Source organism: Toxotes jaculatrix, chromosome 5 (genome assembly GCF_017976425.1).
Source record: "Toxotes jaculatrix isolate fToxJac2 chromosome 5, fToxJac2.pri, whole genome shotgun sequence".
NCBI classification, from domain to species: Eukaryota; Metazoa; Chordata; class Actinopteri; family Toxotidae; genus Toxotes; species Toxotes jaculatrix.
Window position 1 is genome coordinate 26,069,880 of NC_054398.1, and position 17,987 is coordinate 26,087,866.

At 43.6% G+C, this 17,987-nt stretch overlaps 2 protein-coding genes across 4 annotated transcripts; both read right to left on the bottom strand.

Annotated features, from left to right (window-relative positions):
- Positions 1–934: 934 nt before the first annotated feature.
- LOC121182086 (bromodomain-containing protein 1-like) lies at positions 935–12,033 on the bottom strand. 2 transcript variants are annotated; one of them, XM_041038408.1, is made up of 12 exons: positions 11,767–12,033; positions 8,132–9,522; positions 7,250–7,406; positions 7,035–7,163; positions 6,581–6,709; positions 5,870–6,182; positions 5,013–5,768; positions 4,744–4,870; positions 4,523–4,650; positions 3,169–3,263; positions 2,704–2,858; positions 935–2,613 (listed from the first exon to the last, which is right to left on the bottom strand). In XM_041038408.1, exons 2-12 carry the CDS (start codon positions 9,502–9,504, stop codon positions 2,424–2,426), a joined length of 3,552 nt encoding a protein of 1,183 aa, XP_040894342.1. In that variant the 5' UTR covers positions 9,505–9,522; positions 11,767–12,033; the 3' UTR covers positions 935–2,423. The 2 variants fall into 2 exon arrangements, with proteins under 2 accessions (XP_040894342.1, XP_040894343.1); XM_041038409.1 differs by lacking the exon at positions 3,169–3,263 and having other exon boundaries at positions 2,475–2,613.
- A 606-nt stretch (positions 12,034–12,639) lies between these two features.
- ftsj1 (FtsJ RNA 2'-O-methyltransferase 1) lies at positions 12,640–17,400 on the bottom strand. Of its 2 annotated transcripts, none has more exons than XM_041039053.1 (11): positions 17,351–17,400; positions 16,693–16,830; positions 16,116–16,185; positions 15,909–16,020; positions 15,426–15,504; positions 15,261–15,313; positions 15,136–15,189; positions 14,420–14,522; positions 14,046–14,129; positions 13,554–13,657; positions 12,640–13,135 (listed from the first exon to the last, which is right to left on the bottom strand). In XM_041039053.1, exons 2-11 carry the CDS (start codon positions 16,811–16,813, stop codon positions 12,962–12,964), a joined length of 954 nt encoding a protein of 317 aa, XP_040894987.1. In that variant the 5' UTR covers positions 16,814–16,830; positions 17,351–17,400; the 3' UTR covers positions 12,640–12,961. The 2 variants fall into 2 exon arrangements, with proteins under 2 accessions (XP_040894987.1, XP_040894988.1); XM_041039054.1 differs by having other exon boundaries at positions 16,693–16,833; positions 17,351–17,396.
- Positions 17,401–17,987: the final 587 nt, after the last annotated feature.

Consider the following 17,987-nt stretch of genomic DNA (forward strand, 5'->3'; position numbering starts at 1 on the left):
AATAATTTTTAAAAAACAGACCAAAATAAGATAATTGAACCCGCTGTGTTAACTCAGGGTTTACCTACCCAGCTGTGAGTGTGTTCATGTGAAAGAGCAGAACAGAATAAGAATCTGTAAAAACACTAGAAATAATTTCTAAATGATAAAGTAAGACTGAGGATAAACTGTAAATAAGTTATCATATTGTATGTCAGACTGTTCCTGCTGCCAAATGTGTGAATGCTTAATCAGGTCCGTCTGACTGGAAAATTGGCCTTTAAAATCACAGGAATTATTTCACAGCGTGTGAATAATTTTATAATTTATATCTAAGAGAATAAAACGGTTTAGTTTTTATTTCCAGATCTAATCACTGAGTCTCCTCGTGTTATTCTGAGCTGTGGTGGTGGTAAAAGAGTTTTACCTTTTTACTGCAGTGTTCTGTCTTTATTTCTGCATCATCAGCTGTTTCAGGGACAGAACAACAGCGCCACCGTGTGGTCAGTTAATGAAATGCAGGCAAATCGCTGCATCTCAACATCAGTTTATTGTTGTGTTCAGTGTTTTATATATAATGTAGTTTATAGGAACTTTACATGATTTATAATCCATCATCTGATTCAAATCATTTTCTCTAACAATAAATAAATTAATAATAAAATTCTCTGAGTGGCTGAATTTAGTCTCAGCAGTCTCTGTAATTATCACTGTTTATGATTTTTTTTTTTTAATTAATAAAAATGAAACAGAATAGCAAATAAACAAAATTTAACTATATTAATAAAATGAGACCAGGACAATAAAAAATGTTAAAAGAAAATCTAAAAATTAATGAAAATAAATAAAAATAATACAAATTAAGGGGAAAAAAACAAAATTAAAGTCATTATTTTAAAAGCAATTTTAATCAATTTAAATTAGATAATGATAATAAAAACCAGGACACACTGAGTCAGTGATTCAATAACATATTTTAATTTTTCAGTGTTTTAGTATAAAAATCCCACCGGCCTGCTGTCGGCTGGTTTCCACTCCCGTTGGCTATAACTGTGGTTTTTCCCAGAGAATCAGCTAAAGTACCAAATCTATTTACACACAACATCCACATCCAGGGGCCAAAGAAAACAGGAAGTCTACCCATCGCTACCCTGCCAAAACAAAACATCAAACACTATCACCTCACCACTCAGATTTAATGCTATTAATCAAAAAAAAAAAAAAAAAAAATTAAAAATAAAAAAACCCTCACAAACAACAGAGGAAGAGGAGGGGCCTCTACATGTGGCTCCTAGTGTGCCCGTAGTATTTTCTTACAATACTCTCTCTATAAAGTAATGCATATACATTTTCTGTTTTACAATAAATTAGTACAGGCACATTCTCTTCTCCCCTACAGTCAGTCCAGGTGGAAAAGATGATTCTGTGACGTTTCACAGAAGACCTGAACTCATCACAGCACACAAACAAAAAAAGGCCAAAAACCTGAAAAACACAACTAAACTGGAAAAAAAAAAAATTAGTGGGAAACTTGTGGGCAGCAGATTTTTTTTTTTTTTGGTTTCGGTGTGAATGATGCACTTCAGGCATTTTAAACTTTGAGAGTTTCTATATAGATTTTATATAAATATGTACAAACAAAAAAAAAAAGTAGTCCAGTAAAAACATTCAGATAAAAAAAAAAAGATGCACACACAAGAAAAATTAATGCCAAAGACAAGAGAACTTGAAGCTTGAGAACTCAATAACTTACAAAAACTGTAAAAAAGGTGAAATACAAATGTTCAGTACAGTATGCATGTTTGTTTATTTTCTCTCTGTAGAGATAGCACCAGCAGAAACACCGACACCGTCAGTGCCGGCAACGACGTGGATCATCGCCTCCGACTGTATAAATATCTGAACACGGTGTACCAAAACAAACTGAGGGAGTGAATAAATTAGTGTCAGACCTTGTACAGGATATTTACAGGAGCTGCTGCCATCACACACACACACTGATGGACATTTTCATGGCAGTGAGATTGTTGCAGCAGTCTTGCAGCACATTTAAGGAGGTCAGAGGTCAAACTCCGACACATTCAACAGGTTTAGACCCGTGATTTTTCGGTCCTCACAGCCAAGGTAAGATTTTTTTTTTTCTTTCAACTTTTTGCACCCGCTAACCGAGTCGTTTTCATTGCATAGCTCTTTGACAAAACGAGATAGCCGGCACAAGCTACAGTATTTCGGACAGGGGACGGGGGGGGACAGATGTGCGGGGAGGCGTGAGAACGATCCAGTTGTAGGAAATGGTAAACATGACAAGTGTGTGTGTGAGTATTTCTGTGTGTGTGTGTTGTGCGTGTGAGACAGAAACAGAGTGTCTCTGCAGCGGCGGTGTTCAAAACAAAAAGCTGAAAGGTCAGAGAGGAGAAACAGATCATGGGGAAATGGGGGGAGGTTCAGTTGGTGACGGTGAGGCCAGCACTCGGCTCCAGCTCACCGCTGCCACGGTTCAGGTGGTTCATGGCTCGGTCGAAGGCGAGCCGCACAGCTTTTCGGATATAGGAGGAGCGAGCCTCCATCAGCTTGATTCTATCGAGTGTCCGGTTGATCCCAAAGGGAGCCATCTTGGATTTAGGAAGCCATTGCCTGAGGAAAGAGAAAACAGAAGTCTCCTTTTAATGTTTGTCATTGCCCAATATTTTATTCTTCTCATTATTTTTATTTGTGTTCGCTCACCAGCTGCGCTTGCTGTCGAAGAAGTGGACGAGGAAGAGTTTCTCTGCGGACCTGAACTGCATCCGCTCTCCGGCTCTGAGAACGTCCGGCGGTGGCTGGGGAAGCTCCACCCCGTTGTGCTGACACATCGTCCTCCGCACTCTGGGGTCCATGATCTGAGAAGACGGAGAGACAGACAGGGGTGCAGCCTGAGTGAGACGGCCTCACCACAGTAGGAGTGTGGAGTAAATCCTGGTGGCGGCAGTCGCACAGAAGAAGCTCGCACTCAGAGACACAAACATGCAAAGCCGAGTCGAGCCCGAAACGCTCTGAGCGAAGCGGCTGACTCCACACACACTGAACAGTCCACGTTTAGCCAGCTGGAAGCTCCCGCATGGCTGTGAGCACAAATCACGAGCTACGGCACGCACGATGGCAGAGGGGCAGATGGGTAATGAGACACAGAGTGGACTAGCACTCACTCACCAGGGCGGGGTAGGAGGGATATCCACTACATTTAGCCCAAACTAGTTTAAGAGGCTCCAGAACAAATGGAGAAGCAGCGGTGGGATTCCACACCTCTACAGGAACAACGACAAGCAAGTTATGAAGGATTCACTGCAACAGACACAGAGCACAACCAGTCTGAACAAACAGCCACACACACAGGAGGGAGCTGAACACACACACACACACACACACACACACGTTTTTTAAAGATTACCTTTAAAAAACATTTGAGTAGATTCCTAATGAGTCATCGATAGATTTAAGGCAGTTTGTCCTGGGCTGATCTTGAGGATCAGTAGAGCTGATCCACTCAGCTCCGACTCTAATTTTACAGAACACACAGGCGGTTCTTATTCTTAGCAGACTGACGCTTTCATCACTTAAAATAAGTAAGATAAAAAAATTAAATCTGTCACTAACTAACATTAATTCTGTGAGTAACGTGGTGATAGAAGTACATGAAACTTGTCTGTTTTCAGGTTTGTGTTTCGTCTCCCGGCTCTGTCTGTACCTATGAGGGAAGAAGCTTCGCTCTCGGGTTCGACGACGTGTTAAAACTTTCCAAACGGCCAGCGTCAGTCCAACAACGAAACACAAACCGATAAACACAACCAGTCTGAGCCATGCGTACAGGAGAGGAACTGAACAAACACACTTAAGCACAAACATGTGACGCGCAGATCACCTGAAGACGTCTTGGTAGTAGAAACGTAAGGTGAGTAAACATTAACCATGCTGGATTATCTGACTGCACAAACTCTGGGTAGGTGGACTTTCATGGTAATCGCCATCTTCTTAATGCTTCTTCCTACTTCCACCCTTTTGTAGTCAAATTGTTAAAAATATATCAGCTAACAGATCGCTCTTATTTCTTTAAACTCTCAAACATAAATATTTGGCCTCAGAAATCCAGTGTTGGTCAGGCTCAAGTGTATAGTGTTTTTTTTATAGTGTATAGTTTCCTGTTTCCCTTTTTGATTTAACACTTCCATCATGGCTTAAATTTAAAGCTTTGGGTCTCCGTTTGAGAACAAACTCCATTAGTGTGGCGATGTGGGAGGAACCCTCGGGTTCTGTCACATCCCATTTCAAAACTTCCTTTTAACAGCAGAATCCTGGATTCTGAAAATAATAATCCATTAACTTCCAGTGGAACAGTTAAAAAAAAAAAAAAACATATTAGTATTCTTACAAAGACAGGCTTTTTAATAAGTTTAGTAACTGTCTTCAGCAGACAGAAGAATTGACCAAAGCGTTGCCATGCTGTTTCATGCACATTCATCAGATAACACTTGTTGCTAACTGAGCGGACAGACGCTGCGTTGCTCACCTGATGAGACCTTGGCTTTGGTGAACTCTCCGTCCTCGATGCAGGTCACCAGAGCGCTTTTGTCGTCCACGGTGCTCCGTCGAGCTGCCACCGGCCGCCCTTTACCGCTTTTAGACACGATGACAGTGCTGAAAGACATGAGCAGAAAGCTAGCTCAGGAAACTGTAACCTTTGGGTTTTCAGTCCACAGCAGGGCTCTGGATGTTTCCTTCTGGACTCACCTTGTGCCACAGAGGACACTTCCACTGGAGGAGATGCTCGACTCGGAGGCACAGCGGCGGCGAGGCTCCATTAGGCGAGGAGATGGTGAGATTTCTTCCTCCTCCACCACAAAACCGTTAGTTATTCCTGAAGATAGAAAAACTGTTAGTGTCCACAAAGCACATTTCAAAATGACATCATTAACATACTAGCTAATGTCGTATCACAGGGAGATTTTTTAATTGATGTCATTTGAAACTGAAACGATGGCTGTTTTCTGAGTGGGTACCTGTGCCAAGGCGCTTTATTGGCGTCTCCCCGTTGTCTTCATCTCCGTCTGCGCTACTGCTCCGGGTTCTTTTCTTCGGCAGGAGGAGTGTCTCTAGTCGAGGTATCACTACCGACAGGAAGGTTTTGGCGCCCAGGGGTGGCGACGGCACAGCGGATGCCCCCTGGGCCTTGGGTGGTTTCTGTGGGCTGGCACTCTTGGACTTGCGGAACAGGATGTTGGTCCTTCGGTTGCAGGTGCCAGAGGCTTCGGGGTTGAGGTCACCGTTAGGGAGCAGTGGGTCTGGGATGTGCCCGTTGGGGGTGTCTGAGGGTACTGAGGTAGATGTGTCACTGTCGAGCTCCATGGGAGTCTGGTCCATGCTGGAATTGACGGGCTTCAGAGGGGGCGGGTCTGCGTCGCTGGGCGAGGTGTCGTGCTGTGACGGTGAGGTCAACAGCTCTAACGTTGGTGGAGGTAAAGACTTCTCCTCCTGGGGTGTGCAGAGCTCCGCCTGGGGTTCAGGTAGTGGTTTCTCATCTGAGTCAGGGGGGGCTGAGGGAGGTTCCACGGCAGCAGGTGGAGGTGATGGGAGGGACTTCTTCAGGCTGATCTCGCTGCGGACCTCCATGATGGTCTTCTTGAGCAGTTTGAGCCTCTTGCTGCGGGACGGACTGTGCTTCATGGCCGTACTCAGGTCCAGCTTCTCCAGCAGCTCCTTCAGCTGATCCTCCAGAGGGGTCAGCTGTCGGTAGGCAGGGGTCAGCAGGCGATCCACTGAGAGAGAAACATCCACATCAATCCAGCACAGTACAGGTACTTCTACTCTAACTGTGCGGTTAATCAATTAACAACATGGTGATAGTTTCTTCACTTACCGTCCTCCCAGGAGAAGGGGGGTGGAGCCTCTTGTTTCGGGGCTTCGGGCAGATGCAGCCCGCTGGGGAAGTCGAAGCCGATCCGCTCAGCCTCTCTGCGGGCCCTGCGGAGGATGGCTCCCCCGTGATCCTGCATCCGCTGAGCTGCCTTGTAGAAGAATGTTTCCTTGCTGTTGTAGGTCATGCAGTTGGTAATGACAAGGTTGAAGTCTGCCTCAAACTCATCCAGGCTCCTGTAGCAGTGAGCGTCGATGCGTTTCCTCATGGTGGAGAAGTCCATGGGGTTCTTGATGTGGTCCAGGTAGTCAGGAACCTGCAGGTGACAGAGGAGATTCACAGGGACTCACTCTTTATTTTTCCATTCACTGACTCTGAAAACAAGTTAATGGACCTTTGAGTTTAGATTATTTTGTTTTGCAAATTGTTCCCAAAGGTCAAAAACAAACTTCCACACTCAGATCATTTTTCTGGACATTTACAGCTTATTAATATACGACTGTGTACTGCACAAAAGATTTATCACTTCAGATGTTTAGATTCTTATTATCTCTTATATCTTCTTGTTATCTCTAATTGTACAGAGAGGAAACTCTCCTCGTTTTCATTCCACTTTGATGGTTTGTCATCTGCATGAAATGGGAAAAAGCTGCCCAACATGTAGTCAGTTAAGATTTGTTTTTTTTTTTTGTAGACTGATAAGTGGTTGCCGACCTCCTTGATGCTGACGGGCTGAGCAAAGATGCTGTACTGGTCCTTCTCCTGTAGCTGACAGAGCACGGCTCTGAGCAGGATGTTGAAGGGGGTCAGCTGGACCTCCAGCACCGACTGCTGCAGCTTCATCTGAGGAGAGAACACACAAACAGGGCGTTGAAGGTAGATAAAAATATATAGATATATATTACAAATTACATTACATTTGACTGGTCAAATTTGTGAGCATGACACAAGGAAATTTTTACAACAACATGATGATGAATAAATAATATTTTCATTTATTCAAACTGTACAACAACAACAACAAACCTTACCAAAACTGTGCTGTAACCTGTGTGTTTGCATATAAAGCGTGGAATGAGGTTTATTTGTAGTCCTGGGCAACAGAAACCCTGTTGTCATATTTTATAGATTCTCTATAGATGTCAAATAAACGTGGAACTGACTCTACCTCCTCTCTCTTCAGTTTCTCTCTCTTCCTGATGAGCTCCAGCAGCAGACGAGCTCGCTCCAGGTCATGGCGGAGGCGGTGCCACTCCTTCAGCTGCTCCTTCAGCACCTGGTTCGTCTCCATACGGTCCTGGAGAAAACACACAGATATCAGTTGAGTAAGAGGAACCACATTAACGCTCCACTGTCTGAGGCCGGTGTTTGTCCGCAACTGACCATCTGCTTGGCTTTGGGTGGCTGAGGGTTGGCCTGCAGCCGGCGGATCAGCGGCACGTTGTTCCTCGACTGCCTCTTCAGTACCCAGTAGCTCAGAACCCTCTCCACGAACAGACGCTTCCTCTGAACAGCCACCTGGTTCAGGATGGTGTCGAAACTGAACCACAGGGAAACAGAAGGAGATATTAATCAATGAATACTCATCATTTCTTTCATTCAGCTTTGGAGGATGGGTGACGTGAGTATACACAGCCTCCTACATCACAAGATTAAGCTTTTCGGTCTGTGTATTTATCTTTGTAATAGATTATAATCTGTAATGTCTCTGATTGCTCCAGTTTCTTGACCTGTCAGACATCTTTTTAGTGATGTCTCCATGTTCCCAGATCTCAGATAGTAACTTGGTAAATGCAGTGTCATTTTCACTGATAGAAATTTTGGACATCACAACCAAAATAACTGTAAACCAAAATCAAACTTAAACGCAGCAGTCTCTTATTAACTGAAAGTTATTAAATTGTCAAGGTTTTCTTTCCTAAACTAGACCGGTTGTTACCAATGTTATGACACTAGTGTGAACTAAAGGGTCCAAAATTGGCCATAACTGTTTTTTTATTTCAGTGTTTGTGTAGTGTTCTGGGGATGCTAAGATGAATTTCTTATCTCATTTCCAGTATATATTTCATCACTCACTAATTTTCTCAGGTCTGACCTTACTCCTGTATCCTGACAGGGAGTTCACTGTCTTTAGAATCTATGATCAAGAGTTGGAAAGTTTATGAAGTTGAAGTTAAACTGTGAGACAACTGTGTTGCTGGATTCAAGTGCTGATTTATAATTAATATGAAAGATGCATTCTGGGAGTCCTGGTTGCCTGCCTACCTTGAGGCGGTGATACTGGGACCAGAGTTGGTGGGGGTCTCAGGTTCTGGTTCTGGTTCAGGCTCCGCTCTCTTACTCTTCTTCTTCTGCCAGCCCTTGGCCCGGGCCTTCCCCCTCTTGTCGGTCCTCTTGTGGCAGGCTCCATTTTTCGGGTGTGGCTCATCGTAGATGTTGAGCGGCCGGCGGTCGCAGCCTTCAGGTGTGTGGCTGCAGCAGTAGGCAGTCTTTTTCACAGAGAAGGTGGTGGCACCGGACACCGTCACCTCTTTGACAGGCTCCATCTTCATGTAGAGGCCAGCCTTCTGGGCACAGCTGACATGGAAGGCGGTGTAACAGTTGATTTTGTCACACTGGATGCAAGCTCCTGCGCCCTTCTCCTTACACAGGTAGCAGGTCAGCTTCCAGCGTGCTGGCGGGATGTTGCGGACACCGTCAATGGGCTCAATGAAAACCGTGTCAGAGAAGCCAACCTCGGGGACCCACAGAGCACATGCCACGTGGCCCCAGCGGTCGTCATCCGTCTTTTTTAGGGCTCCGCCTCGGTTAGGGCAGAAGACGCACTCGGCAGGGCGCGACGGACACTGCAGGCAGTGGCGGCACAGCCACTGGCCCTCAGGGATGTACGGCACGCCGTAGCACTCCTGGTGCACGGCTATGTTGCACGAGTCACAGAAGAGGATAACGTTACTGTCTGCACCGTCTCCGTCCATGCAGATGCAGCAGACGGCGTCCTCGTCCACCAATGACTGCAGGTCGCTCTGACCCTGCGTGGCTAAGTAGGACTCCTTCTCAAAGCGGTCCATGAGGAACTCAAACAGGTTGTGCGACACCTGGCTGATGCCTTCGCTCTTCCTCTTCTCATTGATGAGCTCCAGCCAGGCATAGTCTTCCTCGTCCATGTCGTACTCCACTTCCTCGTCCAGCTCCTCCGCCGTCCTCTCTGCGTATTTGTAATACGCCGCGGGCCTCTTCGGCACCACTGGCAAATTGTATTCAACCGTTCTGACTTTTGGCTCCAAGAGGCCACCGGCACTGCTGTGGGTGCCGCTGGTGGCATGTGAGGCCATGAGTGCTGCATTCTTCTTCTGTTGGTTATTTTTGAGGCGAACAGAACGCACCAGGACCTGCTGGGGCTTCTCATTGTTCTCCTTGTTGCTGTTGCACTCCATGATCTCCTGAGCCGTGGGGTCATCGTCAGTGATGACGTCCAGCTTGTCGTAGATGCTGAGCCGGTGCACGCGGCCATCCACCTCCAGCTCCACCATTCGCTGAGCTTGTGCGTACGTCAGCGTCTCCCGGTTGGGCGACGGCTTGATGGGAGACGACTCCCTCTTCAGCACAGACGGGCGGTGATTTCGACCTTTTTTCTTCATGTTGAAGCCGTAAAGACCCTGAAAGCCAGAGACATGAAACAATGGTGTCAGTAACTGACTCATGTGATGTTGCGGAAGCAACTGCTGAGCAACGTTTTTTTTTTCATGTCATTAATTCGCCCTGCGAAGCAACATCCAGCACACAGAACAGTGTGTGTGTGCTGGATCTTCCAGAAACCTGCACCAATCATTAACTGCCTTAACCCTCAACATTGCCATTGAGGAACAAGTTGAGAAGTTAATGTGTTTACACAAAGATGTCACCACCTTTTCAGGCCTCAGTCACAGAGGAGCAGAAAAATGTGTAAAACTAAAACACATTTTTTCATTTCTCTGTGTGAGTCAGTTTTGTCACAGTGGGTTATACTTGTGTTTTCAATGAGTTGCTCAAAACATTTCTACATCGGGATTTAGGCACCTAAATGCAACATAATGATGTCACAATATTACTAATGAAGTGTGTCTTTCACATGGTACAGCCGGATTTCATCTGCTGCAGGTGTCCCTATAAATCAATGGTTATTGGGTGATGCTGATTATGCAAATGTCCTGACTACGTTAGGGCTGGGTATTGTTTATCTGTGCCACTATGATACATCAGTGCTGATACTACAATAATTTCCAACACCTCAGCTTGGGGAATATAAGAATATTTAATTGTTTTTCTCATGTAACAAATCACACCAAACTGATGCTAAATGCATCAGGTTTAAATAAAGATTTGCGCCTAAATTTAATAGGGTGTAAAAAGAGTTAGTTGCCTTACTTATCTCAACAACAACAAATTTAAAGAATGTCAACAAGGCTCAGAATCTGATCAAGCTACTGATGCCAACTTTTGATACTTCACATCTTTCAATACTTAAAAGCTACAGAAAATTTTTAGTCAGTATTCAGAAGGTACTGAAGCCTGATACCCAAACACAAGGACCCAAGAGAAATTAACAATATATTGCATTTGAGAGGCTAATCAGTTAATTGTTTCAGGTCCACATAAAGCTACTTCTGTATGTATAGTAGTTGTTATCCAAATATTTGTTTCAGAAGTCTTTGGACTGCCACACATTGAATTCTCTACCTGTGCGACAATCCTGTATGTACTATGCTATGAGTAATAATATGACCTGTTTACACAGGGTTAATTGTTCAGTTCTCAGTTCCATGTCAAAAATCCGTGTCTTTTCATTAAATAGATCCGTAGATTACCTTCTTAACGAATCAATGGCTTCTAATTTATAAAATAGCACAAAACAGTGTACAGTGCATCACAGGTTCCCTGGGCCCAAGCTGACATCTTTAAATGTCTCGCTCCTTAACTCCCTGTTGATCAACAGAACAATTTTAAGACTAATCATTTCAGCCCAACATGTTCATACTTCATAACTGGATCCTTGTACATTTGTTCCCTGGGATATTTTAACAGGAGCTGTCCTTTTTTTAATTGATCTCTGGTTAATATATAAGAATAGTAAGCGCTACTGAAAACTAACGCCTTTATGTTGTGCAGCCTAATCTCAAAAACACAAAGCAGCCACATGAGTACCTTCACAGGCGTCTACACGGGACGAGGTTAAGCTAGCAATGTAAATGTGAAGCTCCAGTGTGTGTTTGAGCAGCTTAAATTTCTGTGATCAACGTGTTTTCAGCTGGGGGCTGAGTGTAGTGACAGTACAGGGGGCGGATATAGACTGAAGGTGATAACGTTCACTGGATGAATGAAAGAAATGCAGCAAGAGCAGCTCTGAGCCTCTGGACCGACCTCAGGGAGCCTCCGGTCGCCTGCCCGGAGCCGCTGGGAGCCGGCTGTTGTTGTTGAATCTCACCGGTTAACAGAAGCAGCAGCTTTTTCAGTGCCTATATGACTGAAACGGTGTCTCCTGGCCACGGCTAACGTTAGCTGCACTTAATCGAACCACAACCGCAATCTGAGAGAGTAAAGGAACCTGCTTCAACGTTATCCGTTTAACTCATGTCTGTAACAATAAAAGACGACCCGGTGATGCCATCTAATGAGGCGGCGGCCTCTCCAGCTGCTGGTTAAACGCATTAGGACACTCCGTCCACAAACAGGGCTAACGTTAGCCTGCTAGCATTACACTAACTGAGGGGGGAGGAAATATGGCGACCAACACAACAAGAAACTGCCTCGATGGAAAAAGTTGGCTTTTTCTCAGAGCAGCGTAGGTTGGTTTTGGGTTCAAACATGTCCAGGCTGTAGGGGACGGGTATCACAGAGACGAGACAGAGTGAGGCTGAACTTACCTCGGTATTTTCACAAATTCAGCTTGTAAAAACAGCAGCAATGGCGGCGCGGCCTGCGGAGCGAAGCGGCAGTTAAATCCACATTCAGTCCGCTCATCCAACGGCGGCCGCGGCTCGCGCTGAACCGAGTAAAACCTGAGAGTGACCGGCAGGTATCCAGGGCGACGGAGCCGGTTCCAGGTGTTCTACTCTGATGAAAGTAAACACTGATCGGTAGGACTGTTCAAAGGCAGTCAGAAGTGGCAGAGCTCAGCGGCTGCCCGAGCTTCTCTTCCCCCAACAACAATGCGGTACGTTGTGCGAGTAGTTAGGTCGTGACGTCACCGCGTACTAGACGTACAAACGAAGATCCGGGTTTTCATTGTTATTATTATGTAGTTACAGTACTAGTGGTGCTGTAGTACTACAGCAAGGGAAAAACATGCGCTAATGTGTAAACATACGCAACTTTTTTTTTCAGAACATGTTTAAATTAGCTCTGATTTACTGCAGAAATACAGTAGTTCTTCCTAGAGACTGTGGTGATTTGCTTACTCCAAAACTAACAGCACAATGGGGGTTTCTATTTCACTTTGTTTTCTTTTCAAATTTATTTACTGTAAATACTGTCAATCACCTGCTCTCATTTAATTAATTTTTTTTTTCAGACAGGCAAAGCGACTATAGACAAGGCAAAGTGTTTATATATATATAAATGTTCTTCAACATTCTTTGTTTGTTTCCCAGTAACAAGTTTTTAATCCTACACACCTAATACTAAGGATGTTATTATGGGTTGCTATGGTGTTCACGGACATTTTTGAAATTGTTCTTACACAAAATTCAGAATTCAGAATTGAATCACTCTTAAAATAAATGTAAAATTGATGCTGCTTCGCCTTCAAGAAATTACTTTTATTTTTAAAATATAAAATGTTCATAATTCCTCAGACTGATGGATAAAGGATCTGTCACAAGGAACTCTATGCAAAATCAGACAAAACAATAAAAACATGCTCCACTGATTGGACAGACATCGGTCTGTGATAGCACCATTTCCGCTGGATGTATCTCTGTACTGAACGCACAGAAATGAAACTGATGTCTATCTTCTTATCTGACAGAAAACAAGACATTTTCTAAAAATGCCAGATTGTTCCTTTAATGATAACGTTGTCCTTTGTCTCCTCTTGTCGATCAGCAGCAGCAAAAAGGATCAGGTGGACTTGGCCGGTGGCTTTGGCTCATCTGAAGTCTGGTTGGGACAGACAGACGGAGCGTCCTCCCTGGAGAGCAGATTGTTTTTGCGGAGGTGGCAGGCCTGCTGGTAGGGGGGCCGGATGGGCGGCTGAGTAGGGGGGGTGTACTCGTACTGTTTATCAGAATCCAGCTGAAGAAAACAGTCAGAGAAAATGGGACACCAACAAGTGTGAGAGTGTGACTGTGTGAAGAAAAACAAATTCTACGAAAACTAGAACAAGATAACAGCATGTTTACCCCAGTTCATCCTAAATTTAGCCCTGAAAACATCTGAATTTCAAAAGGTTTTTACTAGAAAATACTGTAATACATTACAATAAGCTCATTATCCATTAGTTTTCCCCCTTAAAATCCAAGTAAAACCTTAATTACAACATTATTCATAGAAAAATAATAATAATGATGGTTTCATAGTGAAAATTTGAAAAGCATGATAACCACGTCAGTTACAGTCAAACTGAAACTGGAATAACAGCTGTTAAAAGAATAAAATGTCTGAACCATGAACCATCAGCGTAAACCAGGAGGATAAATCTGCGTCTCCTCACCTGCAGAGGGTAGGTTCTGTCTGAGTCAAAGGCGCTGAGGTCACCACACGCCAGGAAGGGAACAATCACACGATTTGGACCCTCCAGCTGGTTAAAGTCCACATCTGATGGACAGAGAGACCAGAACCCAGATTGAGAACAGACTGAGGAGAACCAGGACCAGGAAGTGTAGGGAAACTCAAGACCTCATTACAGGCCTTTACATTATGAACTGGTGGCTATAATTGTTTACTTTATTTCCAGTCTACCCACCATGAGACTGGATCTCACTGTGCAAATGAACTGGGTGGAACTGGATAAGTTGTCAACAAACATGATGCATCTCAGTAGAAGGGAAACAATGGTGCCTCCATCATCCACCACCTCCAGATGTGGTCTGGATGATCCAGTGACACTGTAATCTGTTCTGACTGCACCTGCATTAACATGAACTCTTCTGGATCCAGATCAGATATGCAGAAACAGACTACGTGGTAAAAGGCTTATAGTTACCGTATGAGTGATCCAGCAAAGGGTTGGACATGTTGGGGACGTAACCTTCAGGAGGAGAGTAATTCTGACACACCACAAACGCCTCTACACACACACACACACACACACACACACACACACACACACACACACACAGGCAGACAGTGGATGTCAGCAGATTTCATGTAAACGTCGTGGATATAGATAGATGTGAACTAATCTGGTAAAATCAACAGGATTTAATCAGTTTTTACTCTGAGTTAAAATTATTGTTTTGTTTAAAACCCCGGCTCATTTCTGTCATACTGTTCTCCACAGTACAAAAGTCTCTGATGTGTGACAGGGTTTGTCTCCTGTTGGAGGCGTGTGATTGGTCAGCGGTGGCAGAGACTCACCGATGCTGGAGTTCCTGCTGCTGCGAGGCTTCGCGCAGGTCACACCACTGAAGAAGATCTTCAGCTGAGAGTACAGTAGCGTGACATCTTTACCTCTGAAGATCTGAGACACACGGGACAGGGCTGGGTTAATACAGTCTGATCTGACAGGAGACATGACGTCCACGGCACACAACGCACCACTGCACAAACCTACGTACCCTCTGGTAAGTATTGTGACAGGATGTGCTTTTCTTTTTTTTTTAGGCCAATGACTTTACAGATCAAATGAGAGTCACTGGTCTTTCTCCACCTGTTTTATTGAGGAAACTTTGGGAGCTGACTGTGTGGACTTGGGTTAGCCACATATTCCAGAATACATTTTGCACCCATTTTTCTAAGCCAAGCTCAAAGTTGTTATAATTTGTTGTGGACTTTATTACGTTTTGATATTCTTCCTTGGCAGCTGACAGCCCAGCTCCTGAAACAACCAGCCGCTTACTGTGCATCATCCCGGGGAGAACAGTCTTATCCCAACAGTTCTTTCATTTACCACTCTCTAATTTACCACTGGCTCTGATATGTCTGTAGCACTCTCATATATAATATGATTCCTTTTGGAAAATAAAACTTGGACTTTGGAGATTAAATATTATGTTTGTTGCTAAAGTGAAGCTAAGGTTCATGTTATACATCAAATGAATTTTTAATCAGTCATAGAAATACGTTGGACTCACTTTGGCCACAAATGTTCCTCCAGGTTTCAGGACGTGAGTGGTGATATTCAGAGCCTGAAACACAAGCAGCTGTCAGCGTGACGTCACAAACCCACAGGTAAATACAAACACACCTCTGTACTTACAGCCAATAGGAGCTGAGCCTGGATGTATTCATCCACATCATGGAGCCCAGTTACTGTGGACACAGAACAGGGAATAACTCCTGAGAGCTGACGAAAAATGATAAAACAACAGTTCACAGGAGACTTAAGACCAGGTGAAGACAGGTGAGGAAGTGAGTATCTCACCGTCTGGAGCTCCGTCGCACACCACGAGGTCGGCTGGCTGACCCTCAAAGTGACGGATTATCTCCTGAGCTGTTGACACCTGAGAGGAAGAAGACAACATAGCTCATGTGACACAGCTCTGCACTGAGACCCGTGTGTGAGTGTTTCATATGAGGTTTTCCTTGTGTTTCCACTGTGTTTTACAAATCGGTACTTTTCAGATGTACATCAGTAAAAGGGTTATTGTGATTATTATTGATTTTCTACCAATTTTACTCTGAATCCAGGTTTCTGCTGGGGCTGACACAAACTGGTCAGTGGACCAAAACGCAATCCAGAAGGTCATACTAGTTTTCCAGTTTGTTCCACTTCAAAATTGCAAGACTTTATTTTTTAATTATAATTCTACTAAATTTTAAATTTTGCATAAAAATTCCCACAATAATGGCTACACATTATACTTCATTGAGTTCCTGCAGTCGACTCTCAGACTTATCTCCTCACCTTGGTGATGTCTCCCTGGATCTGAGTGACTCCTGGCAGAGGAGCCATGGCCTGCAGGTCCACCGCCACGATCTTTACGTCCTCACCCTTCTCAGCCTTCTCCTCCCGACCTCTGAGTGAAAAAACAAACAATGAAATCGTTAACTTGTGGTTTTATTTAGATCCATTTCATTTCCATAACTCAACTCAAACAAACAAAAAAAAAACCTGAGTTTCCGACTGAGAACCTGACTCCAGCTGCCAGGAGCTGCACACAGATCCACTGCTCTGTTCACACCTGAGAGAGAGAGAGAGTGAAAAACTAAATGAATGGATTTTGAACAATCAGACATTTATTAAACAGCAGCAGAATACAGGCAGGGACAGAAGCATGGACAGATGCTGAAGGGGAATTAAAGATCCAAGACGGATCAGAGAGCCCCTTCAGGTTACGTTACACTTTTTCATACATTTACCATCTAAATAAACCTGAGAGTTATTCTGAATTACATCCAATAATTACTGGATAAAAGTTGAGGTTTAGTTTCACCTCTCTTTCTATCCACATTTACGCTTTGTCTCTGTCTCTCTATTGTGGCTCCGTGGTTCATGCCAACTCTCCATCTCCATTGTAGACATTCAGGGAAATGAGGCAAAACGATATTTATTGATGCAAACAGAGTGAGCCAGTTACAGCTTTCCGAATAAAATCATTTTTGCCTGAATCATAGAGCTCTGGATTTGAAAATATCTTGAATTGACGTCTAGGTGTCTCCATGCGTCTCCAGGTGTCACAGGGCCTCACCTGTGAACAGGCTGAATTCATGGTCGAGCTGCAGCAGCTTGAAGGCGCTCCTCGCTCTCCAGCCCTCTTCTTTGGCCAGACGGTAGTAAATGTCCCGCTTGTCTTTGGAGGAGCGACCCATCCTGGCCTCCGACCCCCCTGCAGGAAAACACACGGTAAAACATCAGCCTCTTTTACACTGCTCTCTCTTCTTTCAGAGGTATTAGAAAAATACCTCTTCTACCTTTTCTAACTTAAGCCCGTGATTATTTTACAAACCGATGTATCCTATGATTCAGTATTTTTTTAATTATTATTATTAGTAATAGTGAACCAATCCTTAAGTCAAGCTTTTACATAAATAAGTGGCATTTGATCTATTCTATTTTAGCCGAATGGAAGAGCACATCTCATTGAATCTAATAATGTATTTAGTTATGATTTAATGAACGCTTATCACGCCGGAATCCGGCTAACCATGTCTAATTCAGTTTTTAAACGGTGTTCGGTGTCGAGTACATAAGAAGCGACCCATTTCACTGGTGTCTGAGCTTGTTTTCTGAAGGTACGTCAGTGAATGTGTCTTAGTCAAATATATACACACTCATAATAAACAAAACAGGCACAACAATAGCATTATACCTCATTTAAACAGACGTTATGAGCCATTTTTACTCACTGTTCACGTGTTGTTCTGATGTTGACGATGGAAGGACCTATGCGGTTAGCTGGCCCCGAAGCGCCTGTTCAAAATGACGCCATCATACAAACTCACCATCTCTGCTTAAAAATTAAATGATCGTCTTTTTCAATTGACCATAATAATCCCAAAAAAAAGACAAAAAGAAAGAAAAAAAGAAATTACATTATATAAAATATTTGGATTATAATACAATAGGATTATATTTCCTAAAGTCTTCCCACATAAACTAAACTTTTGACTGAATCAAATAAAGAATAGCTGCCTTCAAAAACCAATAGAATCTAACTCAAACTGAAATTATTTATAAGCTGTATGAATGTAGTCAACGAAATTTTAACTTAAAATAACTCGTTTTAAATCTAATTTTCCTTTAGTGCTTTCCAGCCACACGATGTCGCTGCAGATACATTAAACTGCTTTCTACAAAACCAAAGTGTGAAACACACAAAAGAAATATCACAGATAAAACTAAAAGATTTATCCAGTGTCCACTAAAGGCAAACTGACTGATTATATTCAATCCAACAACTGAGAGCACTTCATGTTTAAAGTTATTTTAATCACAAGTTTCTCAGGAATCTTGACTTGTTTCTTCAATGGAAGATACCATGAA

Excerpts from the sequence above, each read along its gene's own strand:
- LOC121182086 (XM_041038408.1), bottom strand. The coding sequence starts at position 9,504 with ATGAAGAAAAAAGGTCGAAATCACCGCCCGTCTGTGCTGAAGAGGGAG. Across the intron at positions 5,769-5,869 it reads CCCCTTCTCCTGGGAGGACG|TGGATCGCCTGCTGACCCCT; the intron begins GTAAGTGAAGAA and ends TTTCTCTCTCAG. Across the intron at positions 3,264-4,522 it reads CAAAGCCAAGGTCTCATCAG|AGGTGTGGAATCCCACCGCT; the intron begins GTGAGCAACGCA and ends TTGTTCCTGTAG.
- ftsj1 (XM_041039053.1), bottom strand. The coding sequence starts at position 16,813 with ATGGGTCGCTCCTCCAAAGACAAGCGGGACATTTACTACCGTCTGGCC. Across the intron at positions 15,505-15,908 it reads TCCAGGGAGACATCACCAAG|GTGTCAACAGCTCAGGAGAT; the intron begins GTGAGGAGATAA and ends TCTTCCTCTCAG. Across the intron at positions 15,314-15,425 it reads GTGCGACGGAGCTCCAGACG|TAACTGGGCTCCATGATGTG; the intron begins GTGAGATACTCA and ends CTGTGTCCACAG.